Raw genomic sequence first — 27264 nt, 5'->3', positions numbered from 1 at the left:
AAATAGCCTTCTAAAAAATGCAGACGTAGAGCACTGTTCATAGAAATTCAGACAGACTGCACAATACGATAGTCACACAGCAGATATCATCAGAGGCACTCAGCAGCCTTTTCAAATCCACTTCCAGGTTAGGAGCAGAGGGGAGAAAGCGTCCGTCACCACTTGGCTGGCAGAATGGTGTTCCTTATCCCCGGGTGAACTGGATTTGTGCCTGTAATCCTCGACGAGGATTGTTTTTCCCACCCCTGTCATAACATCCCTACTGATTACAAGCCTACCTGGTAACAGTAGCTCTGTGCAACACCATGCTAACCGCAGTCTGCACCGTCACTCCCCCCGCGTGTGCAGAGTTCGCACGGTAGCTGGGTTACTCAGCAGCTGAGAGAGCAAAGGTCAGCATCTCCCCCTGTTTTGCTAGCTAAGCTGCTACCTCTCCGTTTGCTTTATGAAGCTGCTTGGCTCCTCTGAACGCTACTCCTCGCATGTTTGAGCAGAAGCCGAATTTGACCCAGGCAGACGCTGGGAAAGATCACCCTGAAGTGAAAGTGCAGATCTTTATGCGTTGGGGGGGGGGGTGGTGATATACGAGGATTAGTACACTGTCAGGACTGAGCTTCATCCTGTATGGCTGGGCCCTGCCTCCCCAATGGCAGCAAAACAGATCAGTCTTAATGACCCTTTAACGGTCACACAAAAATCTATAGTATGTGAGGGTCAACAGACACAGGCTGTAAGCAGTGAGATTCACACATCTCTCCATTCCACACCTGTGTATGTTACACTCTTCCTCAGTATTATTTCAGCACTAATCTCTCCAATATCCCACAACCATTGGATATGGAGATAAGCAATACCACCAGAATGTGAGGTTGAACAAAAGTCAATGCACCCCTATCGCAGATATTATAGGAGACACAAAAATGGACAATTCTCATTTGTTCCTTTATTTGTTCATATTTGCATTAGCTTTATTAGTACTACATCACCCTTGGCAACATTAGTGGTTTTATCAAATACAAACTGTACAGTGAGAATCAGTGAAGACACCAATAACTCATTCACTCTGATTCTGGTTCCAAGTCAACCCTGACAGCATGCACTTTAGGGTTCTGGTGCTCACCCGGTCTCTTGTGAACAACGTGGAATGATCTCCAGGGTCATCCTCTGGCCAGAAGCCGACAGTTCTTGCAGACCCAGTGTCTAGACTGGTGTGGTCATTGATCCAAGGTGAGATCTACTGATGGATGTCCACACCACTAAACAAAAAGCCCAAGGCATAGGCAGGCTCAAACACACGCTCCGTTCACATAGATTCTCTCTCACACACAACACCGCACAACTGTGCAAGTCTAAAAAAAAAAATGGAGGGAAAAATAAAACAACATGACAACCAATTCTCCCAATGTCTAGAAATATCCCAGTAAAACTGCACAGAGTGTTTTCCCATTTTTGTTGGCAAAGCAGCTTTAAATTATTCCTTCACCAATAATGATCCCTTTATAGCAGAATGCTAATGGCACTGAGAACCCCACAAAATAAAACAGCACCTCTTCTTGTACATTTTGCATGTATAAGAGGGGGTAAAACCCCAAACAACTCCACCCCAAGCCAATATGACTAGACAGGGGAAAAATCCAATCGATGAACACTGTTTCCAAGACATTAATGCTGATGCCAGTCAGCGTGGAAGACTAAACAGCAGTGTTGAGCCACAGGTATCTCTGACAAGGCCTCTATTGGCAGACAAGAACATGGCAGAAGTGGGACCAAAGTATAATTTTGCCCAGGGCTCTAACAAGGTAGCTAGAAATTCAGGTACACTACAGGTCCTCTATCTCTATACAGAACACGAGAGTACAGTCTACATGTTATGGAGGAGCCTGTTGGCCAATAAACCCCCAACTCAACTCTTAATCGGGAGTCAAGCCAGACAGAAACTGAAGAGTCCAGTCGCAGACCCATGACAACGATGATAAGCTCCAGGTATAGCAGTCTGCAGACAAACAGTAGGAGTACTTCACAGCATCATGGTACCTGTACGGAATCACTCTCTCTGCAAAGAGACCCAGAAGTTCCAAAAGATGGTCAGAAGGAGAGGGAGACACATTACCAGGCGTACTTTCATCAGAGGAGCTACAGAAAAGATGTCAGATCCAACATTTTACAGGTATCTTGTGGAAATGAGACGAGTAAAATCTAACCTGTGTTCCAGTTACTCAGGTCACCCTTGGTTGTGCAAAAGGAATAAAAAAAAAAAAAACATAGTACATCAGGTATTAAAATAGGGTTAAAAAACAGAGTAATCCCATTAAGCAGTGAATTTATCAAATGACGGAGAACCCAATATTTGCCACCCTTGAGAACACTTAGTGTTTCTGGCTGCTTTCTTTATCGGTTAGACAAGGAGTGCGACTGCTGGATTTGAGAAACACAACCAGACCATGCAAGCCATTCAAAAGGCCAAACGCGGAACATTTAAGAAAGGAAGCCTCCTCTGTGCAATAGGGTGCAGCTGGATAATGAGAGAAAGGGGGAGTCTGAGTATCAAAGCACAAATTACATGAATATAGATCCAGCACTGTCCCCCTTGTGGCCTACGAGGGCTTGGACTAGGCTACAAGTGCACCACCCTCAAATATAAAAGGTTCAGTTTAGTGAGCATCCTTAGCTTCACTGGCACAGCCTGACAGGCAACTGGTAAACAAAATGGAGGGGGTGTGACTATGCGGAGCATGGAGATGCGATGCCAAATACAGTGCAAGTCTCAGGACTGCTGAGCAGAGATCAAGTTGCGCAGTTGCTTGATCACAGTGTCGATGAGCTTCTGCTTGTCACGTTCGTTCTTGCGAAACTGTGCGAAGACGTTGTTTTTCCGACTCGTGTCCTTCATCCTGCAGTGGGGTGGAGGAAGACCTGGTGTTACTTCAACGCACTGAGGAAAACCGCGGCCAACACCAATTGATTCATATGGAAAAAGATTATAAACCGATACCCTAACAAGGCCACGCTTCAAAAATCTCACATTTCAAGCCATAATGTCATGCAATGAACAGAAGCTCTGATGCAGGAGGGTATATCCAAGGTCCACAGATGACAACGGGGCCACCAATGGTGATAAAGGCAAGTGTTGTGACTGCTACAGGACATGTAGTATCCAACCAGGACTGGGGATCTATGCTTTGGTGCATTGTATCTACATAACACCTTAGAGTAACAGTCGCCAACCAGTCCATTGCAAATTGACAGGCCAATCTTCAAGACAGGTCATTGCAACAGTCACCTACCTCCCCACCCCACCCTGGACAGCAAAATCTAGCTCCCCAGATTACTGTCTTTCCAAAAGCATCTCTTGCAGTAAAAATGGTTGGCGCCCACTGCCTTAGACACCAATACACCTGACATACGGTTGGCTAAGACCACAACCTACAGCGATCATCTAACCAATCCCATTTGTAAATTCCTTTACAAGCTAGTTCTGGATCTTTTCACCCACCCTCTCTGGTTGCTACAGGCAAGCAAGTCCCACAAATATTTCTGCACGGACAATTACGTGCCCATGTCTGCTCCTTGATATCATAATAAATCAAGCGACCAAAATCAGACAAAACTGTTTTACCAAAAAAGTACAAAATGTTCCAAATCATTTTATGAAAGAATGAGGTCTTTCGGCACATATATTAGCAAACCAATTAGTTGGGTCCTTCCACTAAGGATGATGGATGGAAATTAGGCTGAAGCTGAATGCCCTCTAGACAGAATTAAGCTCAGTCCCATTAGTCCTGGATGAGTTAACCTGTAAGTATTGATAGTGGTCCAATCTGGAACCAAACACAGATGAGCAGACACCAGAGTGACTGGGGGACTTTGGTGACAGTAAGTTAATGGGTGTTTCCAGCTCTGGGGAGGTCTGTTGCGGCTTTTTGCCAGTTTGTGGACAACTACCCCCCCCCAGCCCCCCCCCCCAACACTCCAAAGCCCTTCCGTCTCTCTCCCATGACCGAAATGTGGGAGCCGAAATGCTCTCACCATAGCGGGGGGGGAGGGAGTCACATGGGTCGCAGACAAGCGCCAAGTCTGTCACAGCGGACTGCGCCGGGATAAAGGCCCGGTAATAACAGGCCGGAGAGGAGGAGCAGGGGGCCGGGAACTGGCGCCACAGGAGCAGAGAGGGCCGGATCACACCATAGGAGCTGCGAGTCCAGCTGCGGTTCTGCTCAGCTGTGCTCCTAACCCCTCAGTGCCGGGCGGATCGGAGGAGTTGGGCCCGGTCGGGCTGGGGGTGCGATGCGACTCATGTCTATAGCGTAACCTAGTGGTTCCATCTCAGATTACTCTCAACCGTATTCGTTTCAGCAGCAGGTAGCAAAACATAGAGTCCTAGCGGAACACTGGTGCTTTGTTGGCGATAAAATAAAGCATTTTAATATGAGATGGACAAACCGTTTGGAGTGACACAAAAAAGCCAGTCGACTGTCCTGCATCAAACAGCCGACCCAAGAACTTCCTCTTGTTATCAACTTCACTACCATAGTCTCTGCAGCCATGGTCGTCATTAGCGAGCTCCTCTTGCTACACAAGCAAAGATATGGTCTCCTTATCAGCTCTGCTCTTATCTCCATGCCGATAACCATCGTCCTGGGACTGCGTGCTTTTTTTTGGCATGTTGCATAGAGAGACCAGGACGGCGTGATAGGCTACGCCAGTCTGCGTGACAGCCCTACAGGAAGTGAGTGTCAGGCAGCCAGCCAGGCATGGGAAGGCAGCCCCCCAAGGTAGTGAAGCACAAGCACCATGTGCTCATTTGGAAGACAGGGGCCCTCAAAACACATTGTGCAGCACAAAGGTCAAAAACAGAACATTCAACAATAACCCCATTCCTCATTTTATCTTCTAAGTTTAAGAGCCGTCAGAAACATCTAAAACTAAGTATTAAGAGCATTATCCAGATCGTTTTTTTGTTCATTATCAGTCAACAGATATATATATCACTCATACTGCAATGGTGTAGAAAGATTTATGTTTTACATGGGCCAAACAATGCAGGATTTGCATAGTTTTTCCATGATTTTGAGATTCGGGAATCTCAGGTTAAGTCGAGTTAAAGCAGCGTATCCTCTGCTGCTCTTGAGCAGAGAAAATCTCTTATCTCCAGAGAGAGGTTCATCTGTATCAGCGATAAAACAGCAAAAAGCACCAACACACACAGAACCTGTTTAAACATTCAAGCACTAGACTAGGTCACAGACTCTGCACTCCAGCTCAACATGCACATGCATGTACAGACGCACACGCATGCATCGAAGAGAGGGACCCCCACAGAAAGAGGCCTACGGCGCCTAACCACCACACAGCTACAATAAAAGCAGGAGATAAAAGAAACTGAAGATTTGGATGACAAGGAAAGCCAAGTCTGTGCTCAGAGCCCAGGCAGATACTCACGCTCGGGAAACCCTTCAGACAACACAGAGTTCAGCAGAGAGAAAGAACAGCAGTCACTTAATGTGAATTTATGCAAAAATGCAGTGCGTTTGCTGGTAAATGCCCCCCCGCACACACATTCTGAATGAAGTGTGGGAAAAAGTTATGCATGTGTGCAGAGTGCAGGAATTAAAGGAAGTGTATGAGTATGTTTGTGGGGTACTGAAGCAGCTCGGCTGTCTGTGACTTACTCCCCCGCAGACGGGTAATGGGGGAACCGCAAGGGCCACTGCACACTTACTTCTCCAACAGCGCCAGAGCAGTGTGTGGGTTCACCCGCAGGTACTTGCAGGTGGGCCGGCCGTAGTCAGCCAGGTAGGTGGACCAGTCCCACTGGGTGAAGAGGTCTAGCAGCTGCGATAGGAGAGAACGAGAGAGAGGAGGGCGATGAGAATCTGGCACCAGTTCATAAGTGACAAGCGCACATGGTCAGAATTCAGGATGGATTCGGTTCGTGCCAAAACCCTCGTCTGATTCACAGTCACAAGAAGCCGCAAGACCCAATAAAGGATATTAGTTATATATCGTGGAAGGATCCTGCTAGTCTGAAGATGCAATGTGCCCAGGGAGAGCAGGGGCATCTGATACTCCGGTAAGGCTGTTACAGGCACGGCACTGGGCTGCTGTGCCCCAGTCCATCTCCATCAGGCTTTACCGGAGCTGCCGTGCACCCTGGGAAAAATCAGACAGCAGGCTCTGCAGGTGCACAGATTTACCAAGGAAATGAGTATCGCACCGAAGGGGCATGATGGGGGGTGAGAACCAGCAACAGACACGTCGGAGTCATCAGGGACAAGTGCAGGGGTATCAGAGCAAAAGCAGTGGGGGCGGTACGGGGGGGCAGAGCTACAATAGCAGGCCTCCTGGGGGAAGTGTCACATACAGGGATGCTGTGCGGGGCGCAGGTAAGCAGGCATGGCTGGGAACCTGCGGCGAGCAGCGCTGGAGCCAGCAGGCCTGCACCGCCCGTGCCCTGACCCCCGCTTCACCCCCCCCGCAGCCCCGCCTTCACCTCCGGCTGAACTTTCACTGCGTCTCGCTCTCGCCGCCTCACCTCGCGCTGACCCTGCTGTTATCGGGTCCTCATACTGAACAAACACAGCAGCATAGATGGGGAGGGGGGGGGGGGGGCAAGGGGGAGGGGGTGGGCAGGGCATTATTACTTCCTGTTATTCTTCCAGAAAAAGGGAAGGGGGAAACCTCTTGTAGATAGTGCTCTTTTTTTTCTGTGACTGGTGCGTAGTTTAGTGCAGCTAATGATTTTTCAGACTGTCGAGTTTATTTGTTGGGAATGCTTGGGGAGTTACAGCCCGTGGAGAGAAAGAGCCAGGGAGGGACGTAGGGCTGCGGACCTTTCCATCTGCGCCCCTTTTATACAGCATTGTTTATCCCAGCCAGAAGCACAGGTGCAGGGGTGCTAGCCTACAATACAGGGGTCGCTGAATTGTAGTTCAACAGGTGTCCCTATAGGCCACGCTCACAGGAGGCAACCCTGCATCAAGCCATCGTCACCTATTTTGCCCAGTGTCAATTCATGCTATTTGCAGGGAAAGTGGATTCCCTAGTCGCGGGTCCCGTCAGCAATGCGGAAAACAGCTGAGGACCCTCGCAGAGGGAAAGTGGTGCGCGACCAAAGCACGGAGCCTGGAGCTGTCACGAGTAACCAGACCTTCTGCCTGTTGTTCTCCCACTTTCAGTAGCTGGCCAGTTCCCTCCTCTCCCTCTCTCACTCCAAGTCTCTGGAGGACCCCTTCCCGTCATGCCCCCACTCCCCCCCCCCACGCTCCCCAGCCCTGGCCCTGAACTCAGCAGCAGCGTGATCTCGGATGACTACGGCGTTCCTTTCCAGCGCTCACCTCTGCATGGCCCCTGAGATGCTGCATTGTTTTCTACATTCCCTGGCAGGTCGCCTCTGGCATCGCTTTTTATGTGAACTACTGCGGAGACGCCGATAACAATGATGATAACTGCTAGGAAATCTCCTTTAAGCCGAGCAGAGAAACTTAATTTAAAAAAAAAAAAGCCGCAAACAAATGAGTGTGACCTGGAACTCGAAAAGAAGGGCTACCATGTCCCGGAGACTTGTGAGTTTCTGCCAACAGGTGTGTCAATAGGCAGGCATTCACTACAGTCTTCCTGGCAGAGAGTGATAAGCCATCTCTGCCCTTGTGGGGTGGGTCATTGTGCTAGCTGGATTACTGCAGTATAATAGTTTGGGTGATGACATCACTCCAAGGCGAGACGTTGGTAACAAAATTTTCCGAAACAACACAAGGCTTCTGGTTTTAAATAATTTTTTAATCGTCTAAGCAATCAAAACACAACAGAATGTTCCCACTATTCTTCTTAAGTAGACTCATCAATAAACGCACTAGAGAAGCTCTCGGCAAGGTCGCTCACACACATGACGAGCTGGGATGATGTACACACGTGTTAGGTGACCTCCGCGGCACCTGCAGCTAAGCCCCACGCGATATTCTGCAGAGATCACTGCCACGTGAGCTTACGACGGACCTGCGCTCTTCCCTAGACGGGCTCGTTTCCAGAGTCTGGATGAACGTCCAGTCTGCTAGATGCCAGATGGTCCAGGTCTGCTGTGCAGGAAAGTAGGTGAATGTGCTCCACAGATGTAAGCTGGTGTAGGGCTTTGGTTGACGGCTGCTGGCATAGACATGAATCAGACGTGTGCAAAACACAGAGGAACAGGTGGATGCGCTTCCCAGATCCCGTAAATGAATTCAGACACCTTCAAGGTGATCAGTAGGTCAACACACTTTAGTGAGTCAAACCACTGACTCTAGCTGGACTTAAGGGAGATTGTAGACAGTGGCTAACTTTCTTGGCAAAAATGAATTAGAAAGATTATATGCAAGACACTTTATATTTTCTATATTTCGATATATTTACATATAGATGCCTACTAGGCACCAGGGGAGGAAAAGATATTACACTAAAAAATGCCACTAAAAGGAGCAGAAGCTGATGAATTTTGCAGATTAACAAAAGCTGACTAGGCACCTCCACCTCCACACCCCACATTTGTTCTGTTTCTGAAAGCCGTCACCCTGGAAATGCTGAAACCATTTGGGGTCCCCTTGAGGAACGGGCAAAACCCACAAAACTCTGGGCCACCATGGCGGACAGATATGCTATCTGTGAGACCGGAGAGATAATGGTGTAAAACATTTTGCTGAGTGCGCTGGAGATGGAAACGACATTACCCTGACACTTAGCACACTATCTATAGGGTCTGGGAAATCAAGGTGCGGGAGGAAATGGAGGAAGGGAACGGGATCACCACTCAGCAGCAGGATCCTGTTGAACAATGGCGATAAGTCCTATCTGCTACTGGGCTGGGATAATGTCTATCACTACCTACCCTGGTGGTTCTTTACAGATCTAGACGCATGAGGAAGGTCAGAAGTTATCCAAGGGTTATCAGGCTCAAAAGAGTGGGACCAGAACCACTAGCGTGCGTGCAAACACCCACCAAGACAGGCACCTAACCCCTGCAAGGTCACTAGAGCTTCCGCAACAATTGGTGAGAATTCAGCCACGAACGGCAACACACCTACTCTCACTGACACCGGGATATCACTCGTTCAGACTGAAGCACTCAGCATTTTAGGCGCGCAACGTCCACACGTAGAGCCTAGGTATCCTTTCAGCTTTAAGTAGCTGCGACTTGGAGAGTTACATCAGTGCAGCGTTGAGTAAAACCATAAACGGCTGCAGCTCTTAACTTCCATGTGTGTTCGTTCTGCAGGACAAAAATGGAGGCCCTCAACCTACCATAGGCACAACAACCAAAACCAGAAACAGATTATCAGCCTTTTGAAAAGAGAAGAAAACACAGTGGACTTCAACGCCGCTATTGTGTTGTCCTAAAATCAGACACAGGTTCCACCCGTCATCTCAGACATAAACCAGAGCCAACACGTCAGCAGGAGATTATATAATTAAAGGTCAAATGTGAATACTGGCCAGATTTCAGTGGAGGTGACTGGTAGAGAGGCACTGAGCAGAAGCAACCTAATTACCAAGCCCACATTATCTAAATTAACCAAAATTTCTCCAGGAAAACAGGAGTTACACACAAATCTTCATCTTCTATCAGCTAAACTCTATTTAGTATGTTCCAGGAGGCAAAATCAGTGGCAAAAGAGTCGCTGGACTGAAAGCAACGGACGAAAGTTACCCAGAGGAAACAGAAGATGAGAACAAAGGCTCCCACTACCCGCTCACTCATTACCACCCTCATGCACAAATTTGTCCTATATAAGACAATGAGTGCAATATATTCGCCAGTACAATGACTATAAGTGACTACAGAATAAAGTAAATAAAAAAAATATATGTTGTGTAGAGCCAAATGAGTATCAGGGCACAAACACCTTCTTGTATAGTATGAGAGAATATCTCAAATAATTTGCACCCTGAATTCAAGTTTAAGGATGCTTGGGTTCAACAGTAGGTGAAGATGGTGGCTGCAAGCTTGAGCCAGCCGGTCATTGTTCTGTTATCAGCTTTTCTTTTTGTGCCATTTGCGGCATCGCAAGGCAAGTGAAAACAGCCTTTTCCTGTGGCTTCTGGTCAGTTATGTCAGCCTGGGGGAGACCTGACCTCAGAATAAACTTCCTGTCTATAAAGGAGCGTAAAGTGAAGGTCAGGGAAGAGGTGCAGAGCAGAGCAGCGGTTAAGGCACGTGGGGGCTGGATCACATCGGCAGTGGGTCATCAGAGTCGAGAGAAGGAAAGCATTTCACAACATGGTGTGAGTTTGGCTCAAACTGCATACTTGGGCTGGTGGTGGGTTGGTACATCTGAGAACTTAAGGACAGCACACTACAGGTGGAACCGTCATCGAGCTTTGATGTGTGGTTTAGTCATCTACTCCCAACGCAGCTGAACCAGGTTCATGCAGCGAAAAACCAGAGGAGAGGGACTCAATCCAGAGACAAGAGGGAGAGGTAGTCTATCCAGTACAGTCTACGTGTGGGACGCAGAGGTGCGTCAAAATTCCATGCTGTGGCGTGTTGATGTCTGGGTCAGGCTACGCAGAGCAGATCACCAAGGGGTGAAGGAAGGAGAACAGAGTAGGCAAGCTGGCTTCACATTGCAGCGTTGCCATCTGCACATCTCACAGTTCCGTTTATTTATCTCCAGCAGCGCCTGACACCCAGGGGGCTCGTAGGAGGTCGCCCGAGCCGAGGACTGACCGCCTTTTGACCGGGTTCACCGGAGGTTCAGCCAAAAAGTCAGAACAGCTGAGCGCAGCCAAAGGAATCTGGGAGCGGGGGGCAAACTGCGAGGAGTAGAGGAGTCACAATGAGTTGAGATGCGCGTGCGTGCACGCATGTGTGAGGAGGTGGGGTGCGAGGGAAGAGGGAGAGGAAGAGAGAAAGTCCCGAAGCAGGCAGGTATCGGGGGAGCCCCGAGAAGCATGGCACCTAGCCAGGGCACTGGGCCAAGGCCGTCTGGGCAGTTTTCTAAAGAAGGGCACTAGAACGACGGGCAAACAGAGGTGAACACAGGGTTTCAGGCTGGCTGGGCAGACCGGCCATCTCTAGGCCTCCTGCAACTACAGCTCCATCAACCTCAATCTTACATCAACAGAAAAACCAATCACAAACACCTAGCCTTTGGTTAGCCTAGCCATGCTAACACGAGACAACCACAAAAGGACCCACAGGAAAGCTTCACTACCCACAGCCCAGGGAGCCACAAGGCCAAGCCAGAAGCTTGCTTCAGACTAGGGGTGAAGCCGGGGTCAACTGCTCTCTCTGCAGCTCACGATTAATGTGTGAAAAACAGGCACGTGGCGTACCAAGAGCGCAGGGCGTAAATGATGACGTTCTCTTTGTACCAAGGAGGTCCTTTGCACAGCCATACAATAAACGGCCAACATGCACCTATAAAACACTTGTCACTGGCAAAGAACTCCAAACTAAAGAGGCCACTTCAGGAAGAGAGGTTAAGGAACTGGACAAAATCCCAAGGGAGACAATTCCACAGCACCATTAATAAAAGTCTAAATTCTCATGAACTGGTTACTGAACGGGCAAAAGTTTAATCGAAGTAAAACGAAGGCTAGCCAGGAAATGGCTTTGAATACATAATATAAAAGGATGACGGGAAACTTCGAAGTCAAGAATTAAACACTAATAAGCAAGTCGGCAAAATCATGTGTTTCATGCAACTGGAATGGATGGAGATAAACAGAGAAGCCTGGAGTTTCCATGTGTTCTTCTTCATAACCTTTCCCACTCTACCTCCACGCTGGCTTATAATGAAATATGCATCCTGTTCAACTTGTCAGGGGAGATTTGGGTTCAGAGTAAACAAGGCCAAACAAGGAGAGTGAAATGTTTACGAAATTGACGTAAAATGAATTTTATATCCTAAATATATTATTCATCCAAGTAATTAAATAAGTGTTTCAGCTGTCCCAACTGTCCCCGCCCCCTTTTTTTAATATGGGGAATTTTCTAACCTGACAAGCAACAGCTGTTTGCACTGTCACCCTAAGGACAAAAGAAAACCATTTGATTTCCTGGAAGGCTAATTAGTAAACTTGCCATTATGATAACATGGTGGGTGTGTGTGTGTGTGGGGGGGGGTCTGTGTTACCTTTGAAGTGAATACACCTGCATGACTCTCCCCCCTGTGTAACACCATGCACTTCTCTCATATCTGATAAGAAGAGCTGTCAGTGAAGCAGTTATTGTTTCCGTGGAGATGAACACAGATATACCATGGAAGGGTGTGGGCAGGCATGTGACTCAGTATGGTTCTCATGGCATGAGAACAAACACTCACCATCAAAAAAAAAAACAAAACAAAAAAAAGAGCCTGTGACAAGATAATTCTATGCTTATCTTCACTCCCTGCACTCTACTGGTCAACAAAGCCCACAAATTAAACCCAACACCTTCGTGACACAAATCTCATGCTGTTCTGAGTGAAAACTATGATGTAAAAATGCATATTTATAATGAAATCGAAACCCCAGCCGCCACTGTCACTGGGAATCCGTAGCTAATTCTGCTTGAAGGTAGGGTCATGCCGCCCCCCACCCACCCCCCCCCCCCGAGGGGACCTGGATCCCCAGAGACTCTTGCTCACTGCTAGACCACGAGTGAGCCATGGCTGTGACTCTGCCTCCAGTATGACTCCCAAACTGGACAGTCGCCAAGGTTGTTGGAAGGTCAGCATTTCAACATCAACCCTGGCCCCCACCATTACCACCTCACCCCTCTGTAAAATGCATCCCCCACCCAGCCATCCGTTGTGCCAATCCACACAATGTAGCGGGGTCAGGCCAGCCCCAGAGACTGGGAGGCCAAGAGACAGAATGAACGACAGAGATAGCATGCTGGGTTTATCCGCCATGGCTCCGAGGAAACGCGAGCAAGGTCGCACCGAGGCCACGCCGCTGCACCTACCCCCCCCTTCCTGTTCCCCCCCTAAATAAGTCTCTCTCTCTCTCTGTGACAGAAGGCAGTATCAAATGCTGAAGAAAGTGATTACACCTGGGCTGGTTCTGGCTGTTAAGCACAGGAAGGTCAGCCAGCGTGTGCTGGAGGCAGCTTCAGGTCAGAGCAGAACCACGTCATTTATACTGCCTGAGAAGAGGCAGCACCTGCCGACCACATTGATCTACAGGAAGGCAGAGAGATCATAACAGCAGAACCACCAGCAACGCATGTTCTACATACCACAACTGGGGGGAGAAGAAAAATCGGACATGGAACCCACTGTACTTTGCTTTAAATCCTCATCATGAGCGTGACCTGAGAGCAAATCATCACTCCAGTGGAATATACCAGTGCCATAAACTTTCTCCTTATTGTGACCCAAACCATTTCTGTCTGGGTTATGTTTGGGCCAAAGCACGGCTGATTTACCCCCACCGATTTTCTTCTTTGCCAATAAACTATTACCCATTTATGTTATCAGTTCCTGCCTGAAGCCAAACAGCTGACGATAAACAAGCGAACTGCACACGACTAGCAAACCAGACCCTTGATTTAAACCATGCCTTGCTCAAGAAGGCAATGGGTATGACCTCCAGCCCAGGGTCTCCACGGTGTGCTGCAGCAGACTCCACGGTCTAATTTCACTGGAAACAAGATCACAGACGAGCAGTCCAAACTACTTTATTGAACAGAACAAACCAGCTCTACACCAAACTCTGTATCAAGTAGCCAAGAGAACTGCTACTGAAAGGCAGCATCCTATATAAGGAATGGGTAACCAAGAGTAAATAAAGCAAAACAAAACCACAAAACAAAAAAAATACAAAAAGAACATGTCAGACGAACTATTTCCCAAAAGAAATGGAGTAATTTCATTACCGCATTTGTAATATGTTTTGCTGTTCTGAAATTGTGGACCTTGGGATTTCTGAGGTGATTTTCTGGTACTTTTCATTCATTCATTGTCATTTTCCTGTGAAGATAAGAAGGGCAGCCAGCCCCATTGCACAACAGAAAACAAAACAAAACAAAAAAATATTCTCACTTTCATTCTTGAAGGAATAACAGCTGTAAAAAGTCCCTGGTCACTATATCATCAGGTGTCAGGTGTGACATTCTAAACAGGTTGCAGCAGGCAGAAGGCATTAGTAATGATGAGGGGACCCAGGAGCAGGAAGCAATGACTGACACCCCCCAAGTCCACCTTTTGTTTCATTCATTCAGATTTTAGGGAGTCAAACTGCCAAGGTAGCCCAGTGGGGGCTTAACCTTTCATGCAGCAGCAGCAGGGGATAAAGACCACCTCACACTCAATGCTGGAGCCAACAAATCTGGCAGCGAGTCAGGAGGGGGGTGGGGGGGGGTTGAACCACCAGACCCCCTTACTCACACTTCGTACCCTTCTCTGTATCCTTCATTTCCTTTCTCTCCTTACCTCTCTGGAGATTCATCTCCCATCCTCACTCCTCTGTTCCCAGCAAGCTCACGCCACACTCTCTCTCTCTCTCTCCATATAGTGACCCCTCACTGAATGTAAAGCCACCCCAGAGTGACCGACATGGGTTGGGGGGGGGGAGGGGGGTTTGGTGGGGGGCAGGACTGCCTGTCAGCAGAGCAGGTCACATTTCAGCAGCACTGACTGGCGGACCCACAAGAGATGTACTTTTCCAGGGTTCACGCACCCCCGCGGCAGGCTGGTGGCCCGGATTCCACAAAGTGCCACCCCCCCCATCCACACAGAGTGGGGGCTCCCGGCATACTCCTCCTCGCCGCTACCTCCTGACCCGCGGTTCCCTGCCAGGACAGTTTGGCTGTAAGAAGGCTGCCTGGATTGTACTGCTCACAGCTGAGATACTCTTTGAAGGATGAGGGAGGAAGAAAATTCCATTTTGCAATTAAGCTGCAAAAGCTAAAATAACATGATGCCTCTTAAAAAAGAAAAAATAAATGAAAATACTGCTTCAAAATGGGAGACACGATGTCCAAAAAAAAGGAGGGAGACGGTAAATGAACTTTCCATACTCCACACCTCATCTTAGAGATCTCTGGGGTTTGGAGATGTCCCACTATCTACGCCTTTTCCACCGTTTAACTTTTCCCCACATTAAATATTTGGGTTTTTAGGACATCTCCCTGGACCTCCGCAGAGCTGCTGGGTACGAGAATTCTGGACTCGCGAAGGCACGATTAAGTTGAAGATCACACAGGAAGAAAAGCCTGCCAATCAGCTCGGCCTTTTCCCAGCCCCGAAGTCTCTCTTTCCAGACAGCATTCACCTTCAGACCACATTTCGCAGAACTTCACAGGATACCATAGCCGTGTTGAAAATGAGAGCTTACTGGTCACTCCATCGGATGCTAATCGGAGGACTAAGATCATTCAGTGACACGAAATGTTCCTGCCCGGGTACAAATTTACCCTCTAGGTAAGAACAGGGGGTATAAAGGCAAATCACCAAAACAAACAAGGCAATGACAAAAATAAGGCAATCGGTCTTGCAAACATTGAGCAGTAATGAAGACCATCAAGGGTAGTGTGTCTGAAGACAGGTGGATGACAGATGAGAGACCCATGGAGACAGAGCCATAGCTGAACCCAGGGAGAACATCAGAGACCATGGCTAGTTCTGGGACACATTACGGTCTTTGACTCAAGCTTGACACCCAGCTGGATTTTCTTAGTTACTTTGAAAGAAGAGGGAAAATTTTAAGGGAGGGGGGGGGGGGGTGCACAAGTCAAGGAGGTGGGGGGGGGGTTCCTTAGTTTCTTGGAAATGCCATGTTTTCGGGGCTCGCTTGCCTTTGAAGGACCATGTTTTGATGAAGCAGCAGTAGAGGCGGCCCGTTAATTAAACACATCCGAGCGTGGAACGAGGTACCCCTGCAATTCATTACACATGTCCATTTTTCAAAGGCATCTTGAAACAACGCAGGGCCCAAGCAATGGAGATCTCGATGAGGATTTTCGTTTTTCAGATGCTACGGCCTTTGATCCTCAAGTGCCAGCATGCTCTGTTTCTGGCTCTGCGGCCCCGGGAAGCAGACCTTACTATGAAAGAGGCGGCGCAAAGGCTTGTTCAGTGGTGGCAGCCCCCGGCCAAAGTCTTGCCACACCCAGACTCTGTTATATATAGTGTTTACTGAAGAAAACTAAGATCAATTTTTTTCATTTCACAATGCATAGAGTACATGATATCCAATAAAAATTAAACAAAGATGTCTTTAAGGAAAAGACCCGTTCCCACTTTTAGTGCTAATACCAGGTTAGCATTCTATCGCAGACAGAAAGTTCTTAACCATTCCCATCTTCCAGAGGACCACAAAAGCCATGTTTCTCGCTAAACCCTTCTCAAAAAGTATAACAGGAGAACTGCGAAAAGCCCATGAGAATCGAAAGAATCTGCGGGTTTAGTCTAGTGTTTTCCACTTAATCTCAACCAAGCTAGCTCACAAAGGCAAATTGGCCCATCGCTTTCCTAATGTGCTGGTGGACACTTGAAGTCAAGATAATGAAATGCCCTAATTTTTGTAGACCACAGGTGCCACAATAGACCAAACGAACAGGACCGATCCTCAACGGCAGTTTTGCGGAATCAAATGTCAACCCAGGAAACTAAACAAGAGTCCCAAAATGGCTCAGGGCTATCTTTACCCCACGTGCAGACCCAAGTCGAGTAGGTAAGTGTAGGGGGGTGGGGGGTGACAAGGCGCCAGAAGGGCTACACACAAAACCAGTGACAATACTGAAAAACACAGCGGTGTGGTCCTGATGGAAAAGTTGCACAGAGGGTGAGTAATGAGTCCCTATTGTAAGTGCTGCCGTCAGAGCCAAGAATCTAGAAGCCACAGACACGCAGCATCCCACGTTCCAGCTCTCACATCCCCTTGTTCTGTGGATTTCTATACATTTTTATCCCGTTTTTTTTTGTCTATCCAACTAGCCAGTTGGATAGACAAAGTTAGCAGACTGAGGTGGTAGTGTTTCCAAGTGCTGAGGAATTTGGAAGAAGCCTATCTATTGGGAAGAATTCATTATCTTCATTGTAGGGCCATGCCCTGTCGGAGGGAGGACAGAGTGTAAAGTCTTGCTGGTAGCACAAAGGATGACGGCAGGAGTGTTTAGATGTCATTCCAGGGCTCATCTCTTCCCCTGAGAGGTTCATGACACCACTGACGCAGACAGAGATATCAGGAGCGAGTTGGCTGTAGGTTTGCCTTCAGGGCAGTGCGGTGCACAGTGAGGGCAGGTGGTGCAGTTTTGAGCACCCCGCCACGCAGGCCCGAGACCACAAACAAGGGACTGACGCAGCGCTGAAGGCTCCCATCGCCATGGAGACCTGGGCTCCTCCAGACAGCTGACAGCAGTTCAGGGACTAAATACTGAGAAACCAGTGTGACTGGACTGTACAAATCTGTTCCTTTGTTAAAATTACACCAACAAAATGTGGTTTTCAGGCTAAAACACAGCAGGCCGGTCCTTACTGGGGCTAAGAATTGCCATGTCGTGGATCTGTTTAGGTACCTGAGAGGGCAGCCAGTCAACGCTCAAGACGGCAGGAGTCACGTGTCAGAGGACAGAATTGGTCAGTCAGCAGGAGAGTGACAATTCCCCTGCCGACCGCCTCCACCAAAGCATAACCCCATAACAATGAGCGAACAGGATCGATTCAAGTATGTCACCTTTCTACAGCCTTCCCCGCAGGGGGGGGTGACACAAGTCACACCCCGTGAAAGATACTTCCAGCATGTGCTTGATTAACGACCACTAGAGCGTCCTTCCTCTTACCGTTAGTACAGAACAGTACTGGGAATCTCCCAGAAATGACAGCCTCGGGCCTCCACACATTTTCTATAAATGTTCTCATCTCTTAAAAGGAAGAACATACTCAAGCTAAACAACATAAAGTAAACCAGTTCCGATTCCCGCACAGATGGCATACTGGTAAGTTCAGTACTGTTACATACCATTTGGGCGGGCCTGGGAGCTCGCTTTTCATGCAGTTTCATTCTTATGCAAGAATTGAAAAACCCAACTGAATTCCACTGTATTTACCCCATGCATTCCAGAAAAAAAGATCTCAGTTTTTTATGATGAGCTGTAATGCTATTTAAATCCTACAGAAAAAAACTATTCCTGTTCATAAGGAGAAGCTGCATTTTCCATCAAAATAACATAGAAAGATGCAAATGAATGCAAGACGGAAACAGCCAAACCATAATTCTGGCAGATACACGTGTGCATGATCACCAACCCATCTGTACATGAAAGGAAAAGAATATCCATCGAGTACAGCTTCCAGCTGCAGGTTTGTATGCCAATATAAAATTTTAATATAAATTTAGCCTGAAAGAAATTAATGAATGAATGAATGAATGAATGAGAGATGGAACAATAATTTGGGGGCAATAGCTAAAAAATGTAAGAGGGGAAAAAATTTCACCAGGGGCCCAAGTCCAAAGCACGTAGCTGTCATTCATGCGGCTCCTTGGCGACGCTCAGCATAGAAACGCCACCTATCTGTCCATCAAAGCCACAAGTTACGTTACACCTGTGAACCTCAGGGAGAAACAGAAGCTGTAATTTATACAGTTCACACTGACAAATGGACAGTGTGTCAGGAGGAGAGACAAGCAGCATAAACAAAGTATGGCCCCGGCAACAAAGTCTGTGGATGGGGATTTGCTCTCAGCTACACTTACACCATGCAAACAGGAGTGAGAGAGAATCTCTCCAAGGATCCAGCTTTACGCAACCTACCTCAAAGCTGAAAGCAGAGCCTAATGCAAGGCAGGGTAAGCAACTATAGAAGGACCAGGCCTCGTTTTAGTTTAGAAGTACTAGCTGTCAAATAAGTCTGATCTCCCCCCCCCCCCCCCAGTAATGAACCCTAGATTAAGTTTCAGCGTCCAGCTATGCTTCTCCTCAGGAGATGGAGTTTGTTATGCCACCGTAATGAAATAACCCAGATTTTATATGACATAGCATTTCTGTCCCAAGCAGCACTCAAATTAGCAGGGTCATAATATCTGCACATAAATGTTAACAAATGTTGAGAAAGCACATTTTTCCTCTCCCCCTGATCCTCTTACCTCCCAAGTTCCTTGTTAGCAAAATGCCTGACATCTTAGAAATGCTCCAAGCCTGAGGTGGGAATGAAAGGGGAATATTGCCTGACCAGTGATGGGCTACTTCCAGGGCGGTGGGGAGATTAAATGCTTCTTGCCCCCCCCCTTCAGCTGACACGCCGTATCCTTTCACCTGGGGCCACCAGCAAAAATAACAGCACCATTTGAAACTCTCCCTAACCAACCAAAACACGCCAGACACCCTGATCAAACCTTTGACCTCACCAGGCCCTGAACACAACAAGCTCCTTGACACTCTTCACGTTGGCGTTCCAACACAACCGGAGTGACAGTCTGTCCAGGGACACAACCTCAAAGGCAGCATCACACTCCTCCACTCCCCTCTTCACCTCATGCGCTCAGCCCCATTCCTATAGAATTAGAATTTTCTTTAGAATTTGGTGATCAGTGGTCATTGCTGACACACCACAGCACACAGTGCGCAACAACGAAATGTGTCCTCTGCATTTAACCCATATGTGACTTTCGTGACATAGCAGGGGGCAGCTAATTCAGCGCCCGGGGAGCAGTGCTTGGGGGCGGTACCTTGCTCAGGGTACCTCAGTGGTGCCTTGCTGGTCGGGGATTCAAACCAGTGCAAGTGCGCTTCCCTAACCATCAAACCACCACTGCCTACCTAGCAGATCACCCACTACTGCTATTGATTTATCCCAGTGATGTTTCAAGGGGAACAAGTGATAAAGAGGGTCCCATCAATCTGACAGGGTAGCCAGTGACGTCAGCAGAAGCTCTACCAACGCAACTCTCACAGCACTCATTACTCTTGGCATCCACTAACAGCGCGAAAGGTCACACGATTTAACCCTGGGGTCAATAAGGGTCAGAGGTCAGAGGCACTGGGATTTCAGTGTGTAGAAAGAAGACGTGGAGTACCTGAAAAACTGACTAAATATGGCATCCGGTCCAGGGAGAACCCAAGGCCCCCCCCCACGAACCTAACCAGGAGCCAAGTGGATGGAAGATGTATGGATATATATGTTTTAAAAAGTAGGAACGAGATAGTTTTCTTTCCACTGAATCGTTTTAAAGGCGTCTCAGGAATTCTGGGAAAGTGCCTGCGGACAGGCCACAGGAATGCATGCCGACGTTTTGACCCCCCAGCTCTGAAAAGGTGGAGATGTTCATCCCTAGCATGGTCCCCCACGTTGTCCAAGGGGAGGATGGAGCTGAATGTAAGGTGGGGGGGGGCTCTCAGTGTGAACCTAGGAATATAGTTTTTCCAGCTTTCCTGGAGCTTGACGGCCTTGCAAACAGACCACAGACGCATGTGCAGCCTCTAAGGGCCACTGAAGTGGAACATCTACAGCAGGGACCCAGTTCACGAACGGGCAACAATTTCCTCACCATAAGATTTGCAACTCGTGCCTCTGGGTTCCTCCTCCTCGTCCTCCCTGAAAGAAGCTCCTCACCCGCCACAGTACACTGGATGTAAGCCTTGCAGACCCTCCAACAATCTCCCAAGAGCCCCTTAAAGGTTGGCACTGCAAACACCCGACCACCCACCAGCCCCCCCGCGTCCCCAAACATGGTTTCAGCCCTCTAATACCACCATCCTGCCGCCAATCAACTACGTCTAATGACTTCCCACCCCCCATTGAGAAAACCTCAGGAGGAATTTGGGCTGGATGAAGATCCAGGATAGAGTTCAGGCACAGTGAGGCCAGAGCACATGCTCCGATTGGGGGGCACGGACACAGCACGGCCAGGAGGCCTACCGCATGCGGGGGCAGCCAAGGGTCCCACCACCACGGGCCCTGGAGGGGGGGGGGGGGGGGGAACTAAATATAGATCAGTGATCATAGTCTGTCCTCTACACAGGGGCACAGACATAAGAGCTGGGTGATTCTTACAGCCGCTGTCCCACCAGCAGCACTCCGAAGATCACCTACAATCCATAGTTACAGTAAATGTAGACAATGTACTGGAGACAATTACTTTGAGTGAGGTTTGTCTTTCACAGTGATTCAACTCGATGCAGGTGGTTGGAGGGTTTACCAAGAAGAGGTCATACCTCGATACACAAGCACTGATCTCACAAAGTATAAATAACTAATTTGAAGATTGAGGGACATCTGGTGATAACGTTCTGCTTTCAACGGCATCCTCATGCTGTCCCCCAGACATCGGCCAAGCAGATTAACCAACACCGCAAGCGGACCTCTGCCTCATTTCAATCCTTACTGTTTTTACACTTTTTACACTCCATTTATTTCCTCCTCACCTCCATGCCTGCCCACCCCCCCCCCCCTTGGGAAATCCATCTTTGTCTGCAGCAGAGCCCAAACCCACGAGCCGTCATCTCCGCCGGGCTGTCAGACACATACCGAGGCGGGGGTGTACTCAGACAGCTCCGCCCAGCTCCCCCGCGCTTCCGGACCCCGCTGCCCTCAGCGCATGCTGTCCTCCGCGACGTCCCAGGACCTGGGGGCCGCCAGGACACAAATCCCTTCAGGGTGATTTATCGAGCCCATTCAGAGCCGATGGCACAGGGACACTCGGGTCACCTCCATGCTTCTAACTCCACTGATCACCAAAACAGCCACGTGAAAGATCCGCACCAAAGGGACAGCATACGTGCCCCCCCCCCCCAATTGCCTTTGATAATAATAATCATAACGAAATTGGACAGGACCCGGCAAGCCTGCTACAGATAACAGCCCATAAAGAGGAACGCGGTATGAATGATGCTTTCTCCCCCCTTCTTCCTCCCGGCGTCTTGTAGGTCCAAGAAAACAAAGCGAAAATACAAAAACACAACCCCTCAGCAAAGGCAGAAGTAAACCGGCGAGGAAAACAAGTGGCACTGCATCATCGTGGCAGCACAGACAAAACGGAATTGTTTTACTGGAAGAAAGAGGCATCCGTCACTGTCTGTCAGCTCATTCATCCTGCCTGCCGGCCCATCCAAGGCTATCTGTCTTCTGCTCAGAGCCACTGACAACGATGCAGGTTGGCTACTCTTTCTTTTTTTTTTTTTTTTTTAAAGCCAGTCGATATGGATGACATTCTATTTCCCATCCCACTCCCCCCCCCCCCCCAAAAAAAAAAAAAAAACAGCCCTACTTTCCATTTCTTTTTTGGGGACTCACTGGTATGAACACACAAGGTGATAGGTAACTGGTCAAGAGAACATGAGCACCATTGACAAGCTGGGTGACATCCAGCAGGTGTCCAGCAGACACGGAGGAGTCTGAGGAAGGAATCACTGCTGGATAAGAGGCACACAGCAGCAGAGCCAATGGTCCAGACAGATAGGCTGTGAAACAACCCACAGCAAAAGTGGGCACCAACGAAAGCCTCAAGACCAAACGGTCAACAGGATCAACGGGGTGAAGGTGGTCGGCGGTGGATCCTTGGGAGGCATATAACACGGTACCAGCGCTGTGAGATTCCAGCTCGGCCGTCTGAGCGCCAGTGAAGCACGATGACATCACGACGGCGACCCGAGACGAGCGCGGCCCAAAAGGCTCACACAGACAGATGCAGACGCTTACTCAGAGAGTGAGACAAGCAAAGGAACCTCTCTACAAAACTGGGGTTGGGGTAGAGTTTTGGGGGACTAGGAGTGGGGGGGGGGGGGGGGAGGGTGGGGGGCGAGGGGTAAACAGGAGAAAACAGAAGAAAGGAGGAAGGGAGAAATAAAGAAAGAAGAAGAAAAACAAAGACCTACTTGTCTCAAGTCGATGAAGGCCAGCAGCAGAGTGTCCCCCTGGAAGCCAGGCACCGGGCCGGCCCTGGCAAACCCTGTGGGAAAGAGAGACGGATAAAGAGAGCCGGGAATTTGCCATGGACAGGGAGATTGGCAGACGGATGACAGCCGGGACAAGGGGAGGTCGGGGGGAGGGGGAGTGGGGGGGGTCAGGGCAGCCCCCACCGAAGAGTCATGTCTCTAGGTCTGCCACCGGCTTTGTGTGTACTATCCAAAAACCCTCCCTGTCATCAAAACCTCATTAATTCTCACCAGTCCTGATCTGACACAAGAGGGATGGGGAGGGGGGGGGGGGGAGGATGCTAGGGACAGGGGGTGTCTTTACACCCACGACCCAAACCTGGAGCTTATTCCCATGGGCTGTGTCCGGGTCCAGTGGCAGGACGGGGTGAAGGGGAGGCGTGGGGTTCGGGGTGGGGGGGGGCAGGCTAAGAAGGCTGGCGTTTGAGCTTCCCTTGGAAAGAACCGTAAACAAGAAGTTCAGTATCAAAAAAAAAAAAAAAAGAGAAAACGTTTGACACACTGAGACAAAACAAACTGAGCTGTGAAGAATCTCTTTCACCTCGCGACGCTGCAGCCTTTATCACCGCTTACAGGAATTACACGCCTGCCATCTTTATTTCTGACCCCAAAACTCTTTCCAGGGGTTGTTCTCTGTACTTGGGGCCTTTGTGTGTCCATGCACCCGTAGCGTTCACACAGCAATTATTTCTGCGCCGATCGGGGCAGATGGCAGCTCCCTTCACGTGACGGCTGTGTCAGAATTCATTCTGTAAAACCCCTAACCTCTATAGCACTTCGCCACCTAACATGCAAACAAACATCAAAACGGCAAGACACCGTGACCCCACGCCCCCCCCCCCCTCGCTCCCTTTGGGCACATTGGCCATTGAGGGGACAGGTCTCTCTCTCATCCACTGCCTTTCCCAGCCCTGGACTTGAGCTTGGAACTTGCATACTGAACAGAAGCCTTAAGACTGGGACGGGTGGGGGAGGGCAGGGAGCGAGCGGGCGAGCGAGGGAAGGAGAGACGGCTCAGGCACTCATGCAAAGCACGGCCCGCACGGAGGGACAAGCTGATTCACAGTGCCCTCTGTGGTGCAAACTGAGAACTGCATCATACTGCCCCAACCCAAATATTAACAGCTTTTCAGAAGAATATTAAAGCATTGAACTTTAATTGCATTAAAGGCTGATTGATTGTATTAAATGCTGATAAAATATTAAAGTTAAAAAAAAAAAGATTACATAATGAACAATGAGAAATATCAGAGTCATGCTATAACGGTACCCCAGAGGCACAACAGCTAGAGTAGGGGGTCCCGGCAAGCATTACTGCACGGGGGGGTTGTGACATGGAACAGGCCAGATTTCATATGTTGAGCCATTTCTATTTTTTTCTTGATGCAATCAGAACAGACGAACATCAGGGGTAGTAATATATATATATATATATATATATATATTTAAATGGTTCATTTTCGCTAATTAGATGAGGTTGACAGCCTTGATCGAGAGACACCTGCCACAAAACTGCCCACAGTATGAACCAATGATCAGAACATGATGATAATAATAATGAATAACAATAATAATAAACAGTTTAAATTCCCAGTCAGCTTCAGCTATAAGCAGCCCCATTGTGAGCGCCCCGCCAGCGTCCCCCCCCCTCCAAGAGCCCAGACAGATTAGCCCAGTGATACATACGGCCGCAGACACATCATCTGCGCAATCAAGTGGTCACATCTTAGGGTTATTTTTGCTCTGCCTTAATTCCTCTGAACCCTTCCCTCCCACATGCGCCAACACTGCTGCTGCGGAACGGGGGGGAGGGGGGGGGGGGAGGCCATGCAGACACGCAGCCGTGCTCCGGGGGGGCGCTAAGCCCCGTGTCTGACCACAGCTTTTCCTACTGACCTGACGGGCATTCTCAAAAAATAAAACTTTTGACTTTTGGCACAGTTGGAAAAACTTTTTCCTTCTTCTCTCTGAACGGCCTGAACTGTGATACTTGATCCAGTAGTTATCAGCTTGGTCGTTACACCAGACCCCAAACACAGCAATGGTGACAGACAGCAAGGCTCAAGGGGGATAATGCAATAATCTTACATAAAGCAAGCCCCTGACACTGAACCCTGAAATGGAGTATACTGTGCTCACAGAAAGTCTTGGCATGCTTGCCTAATTCAGTAAAAAATATTGCAAATTTAATGATTTTATAACAAGAATCACTACTTCCATCGTTTATGAAAAATTCGTATCACACACCAGGGGCTAACAACCAGAAGTATTGAAGTAAAACATTAATTACAAGTCGTAATAAACTGAAAATTGTAGTTCTAAAAGAGTCGTTGCGAGTTAAAAAGTCCATAGACAATCAGTTCCATTGGGCGCTTTTTAATTAGTAACCTTTGCAATAACATGAAACACCAAACATTTGTGTTTGGGAGCCAGTGACTACAATTGCAATTAATAGCAAAATAGCAAGAACAGAACTGAATGAGACTCAAAAAATTATGACACTTAATAAAAAGGATATGTCTGCGTGGAAGATATGCACAGATTAAACATGCTTGTCAATGGACCTTTGTTATGAAACCAGTAAATCTACAACGTTACTGCAGAATAAAGCAAGGGCCCCAAAAGTGAGCACTGTTTGTCACTGTTTGTCACTGTATGTCACTGTATGGCCTTGTAGTTACTTAGTCTAACCCACTTCAACTGTAGCCGGCAGCTTACCAACATCTAAAAGCTGAGCAATATCACAAAAAGTGGCAAAGAATTAGGTCAAATCCGCATTTTACATGCAGGGCTAACAGCAATGATGTGCGGCAGGGTGGGGGGTGTTAGAGAGATCGGCAAAGTCTGAAGGTGACGGGGAGGGGGGCCGGGCGGCAGGGCAGCAGACTCACGTTCACACTCCTTCACGTCGACGTTGAACTGGTGGAGCGCCCCCATGGACACCTGCCGGACGTCGGCCTCCAGGAGCAGCTGCAGCATGGAGGTGGAGAGGTGCTTGCAGGCTGACATGCAGGCCGTCTGCGCCACTTTCCCCTGCGAGGACAGGCATGCGGGTGCGTCAGCTGCAAGCCTGCGCTCCTCACGCGCCGCGTGACGCGTCCCAGGGCCGTCGCGACCAGACGTCCCCCAGCACCCCCCAGGAAACAACCAACAGACTGCGAACTTGGATGCCCGTCGTTTTTTTCCAAGCAGCAGTCGTTGAATGAAAATAACTAGTTTCCATTTTAGCCGGCATGCTAGTTGCAAAATTGTTCATGCTATGCTAGAGATCCCAAAATGACTGGTTTTAGTTTCTCTCAGTGTGTTAAGTATCACTTAAATCCCTTCAGCAGAGCAATCCAAGTCAGGAGGACTGCAGCATTTAAGGAGCTGGCCCACGAGTGTTGGAATCCTCCACACAATCACACCACAACGGAGGACATGGTTTTGGGCAACTTGGGAGCGACAACGAGCGCCTCAAACAGACTATTTCTCCCTTCAGAGAAAGTTTCAAAACTGTCAAAAGCAAACTGAACAGAGGAAGAAACAGTACCAGATGGTAAAGTGAGATTTGGCATTAAAAATGCCCATAGTAGAGTTACTTCTTGTGAGTAGCAGGCCAAAAGTTAAGCTTCAACTGCATTTATACAAACAGAAGAGCGAGAGGGAAAAAAAACGATCTGCACATCTTAGGTATTTATTCTATACCTGTCCTGGCATCAACCTACCTGTATGTTAATCTACTCTTAAAACCCCCCCTTATTTCATTTACTTCTAGGTGCACAGGGGAGGAACCAGAGGGGCCAGCCAGAGGGAGGGCAGGGGCGCCGCTAGCCCTCTCTGAGGCTAAGTCAATGCCCCGAGGCCCTGCAGGGGCGCCGCTAGCCCTCTCTGAGGCTAAGTCAATGCCCTGAGGCCCTGCAGGGGCGCCGCTAGCCCTCTCTGAGGCTAAGTTAATGCCCCGAGGCCCTGCAGGGGCGCCGCTAGCCCTCTCTGAGGCTAAGTCAATGCCCCGAGGCCCTGCAGGGGCGCCGCTAGCCCTCTCTGAGGCTAAGTCAATGCCCCGAGGCCCTGCAGGGGCGCCGCTAGCCCTCTCTGAGGCTAAGTCAATGCCCTGAGGCCCTGCAGGGGCGCCGCTAGCCCTCTCTGAGGCTAAGTTAATGCCCCGAGGCCCTGCAGGGGCGCCGCTAGCCCTCTCTGAGGCTAAGTCAATGCCCCGAGGCCCTGCAGGGGCGCCGCTAGCCCTCTCTGAGGCTAAGTCAATGCCCTGAGGCCCTGCAGGGGCGCCGCTAGCCCTCTCTGAGGCTAAGTCAATGCCCTGAGGCCCTGCAGGGGCGCCGCTAGCCCTCTCTGAGGCTAAGTTAATGCCCCGAGGCCCTGCAGTCACCCCCTATTATTAGAATCCCTGCTCCCTTTCCTCACCGCGCTCTGGCCCTGTCGACTCCCCGCTCAGG

At 49.0% G+C, this 27264-nt stretch overlaps 1 protein-coding gene across 4 annotated transcripts in view; it reads right to left on the bottom strand.

Annotated features, from left to right (window-relative positions):
- Positions 1 to 923: 923 nt before the first annotated feature.
- The window catches only part of exoc6b (exocyst complex component 6B), an 81371-nt gene continuing 55030 nt past the window's right edge, over positions 924 to 27264 (bottom strand). For 2 of the 4 annotated variants that reach the window (XM_023838134.2, XM_023838136.2), the window contains 5 exons: positions 25723 to 25864; positions 22772 to 22845; positions 5720 to 5832; positions 5440 to 5451; positions 924 to 2891 (listed from right to left, as the gene is read on the bottom strand). In XM_023838134.2, the coding sequence (XP_023693902.1) occupies positions 2765 to 2891; positions 5440 to 5451; positions 5720 to 5832; positions 22772 to 22845; positions 25723 to 25864 (468 nt within the window). In that variant the 3' untranslated portion in view covers positions 924 to 2764. The remainder of the gene's footprint in view (positions 2892 to 5439; positions 5452 to 5719; positions 5833 to 22771; positions 22846 to 25722; positions 25865 to 27264) is intronic. The other 2 variants (XM_023838135.2, XM_023838137.2) reach the window with 1 other exon arrangement.

The sequence above is a fragment of the Paramormyrops kingsleyae genome, chromosome 12 (assembly GCF_048594095.1).
Source record: "Paramormyrops kingsleyae isolate MSU_618 chromosome 12, PKINGS_0.4, whole genome shotgun sequence".
NCBI classification, from domain to species: domain Eukaryota; kingdom Metazoa; phylum Chordata; class Actinopteri; order Osteoglossiformes; family Mormyridae; genus Paramormyrops; species Paramormyrops kingsleyae.
Note: the sequence above shows the minus strand (reverse complement) of the source record. Positions and strands in the feature narration are given on the sequence as shown.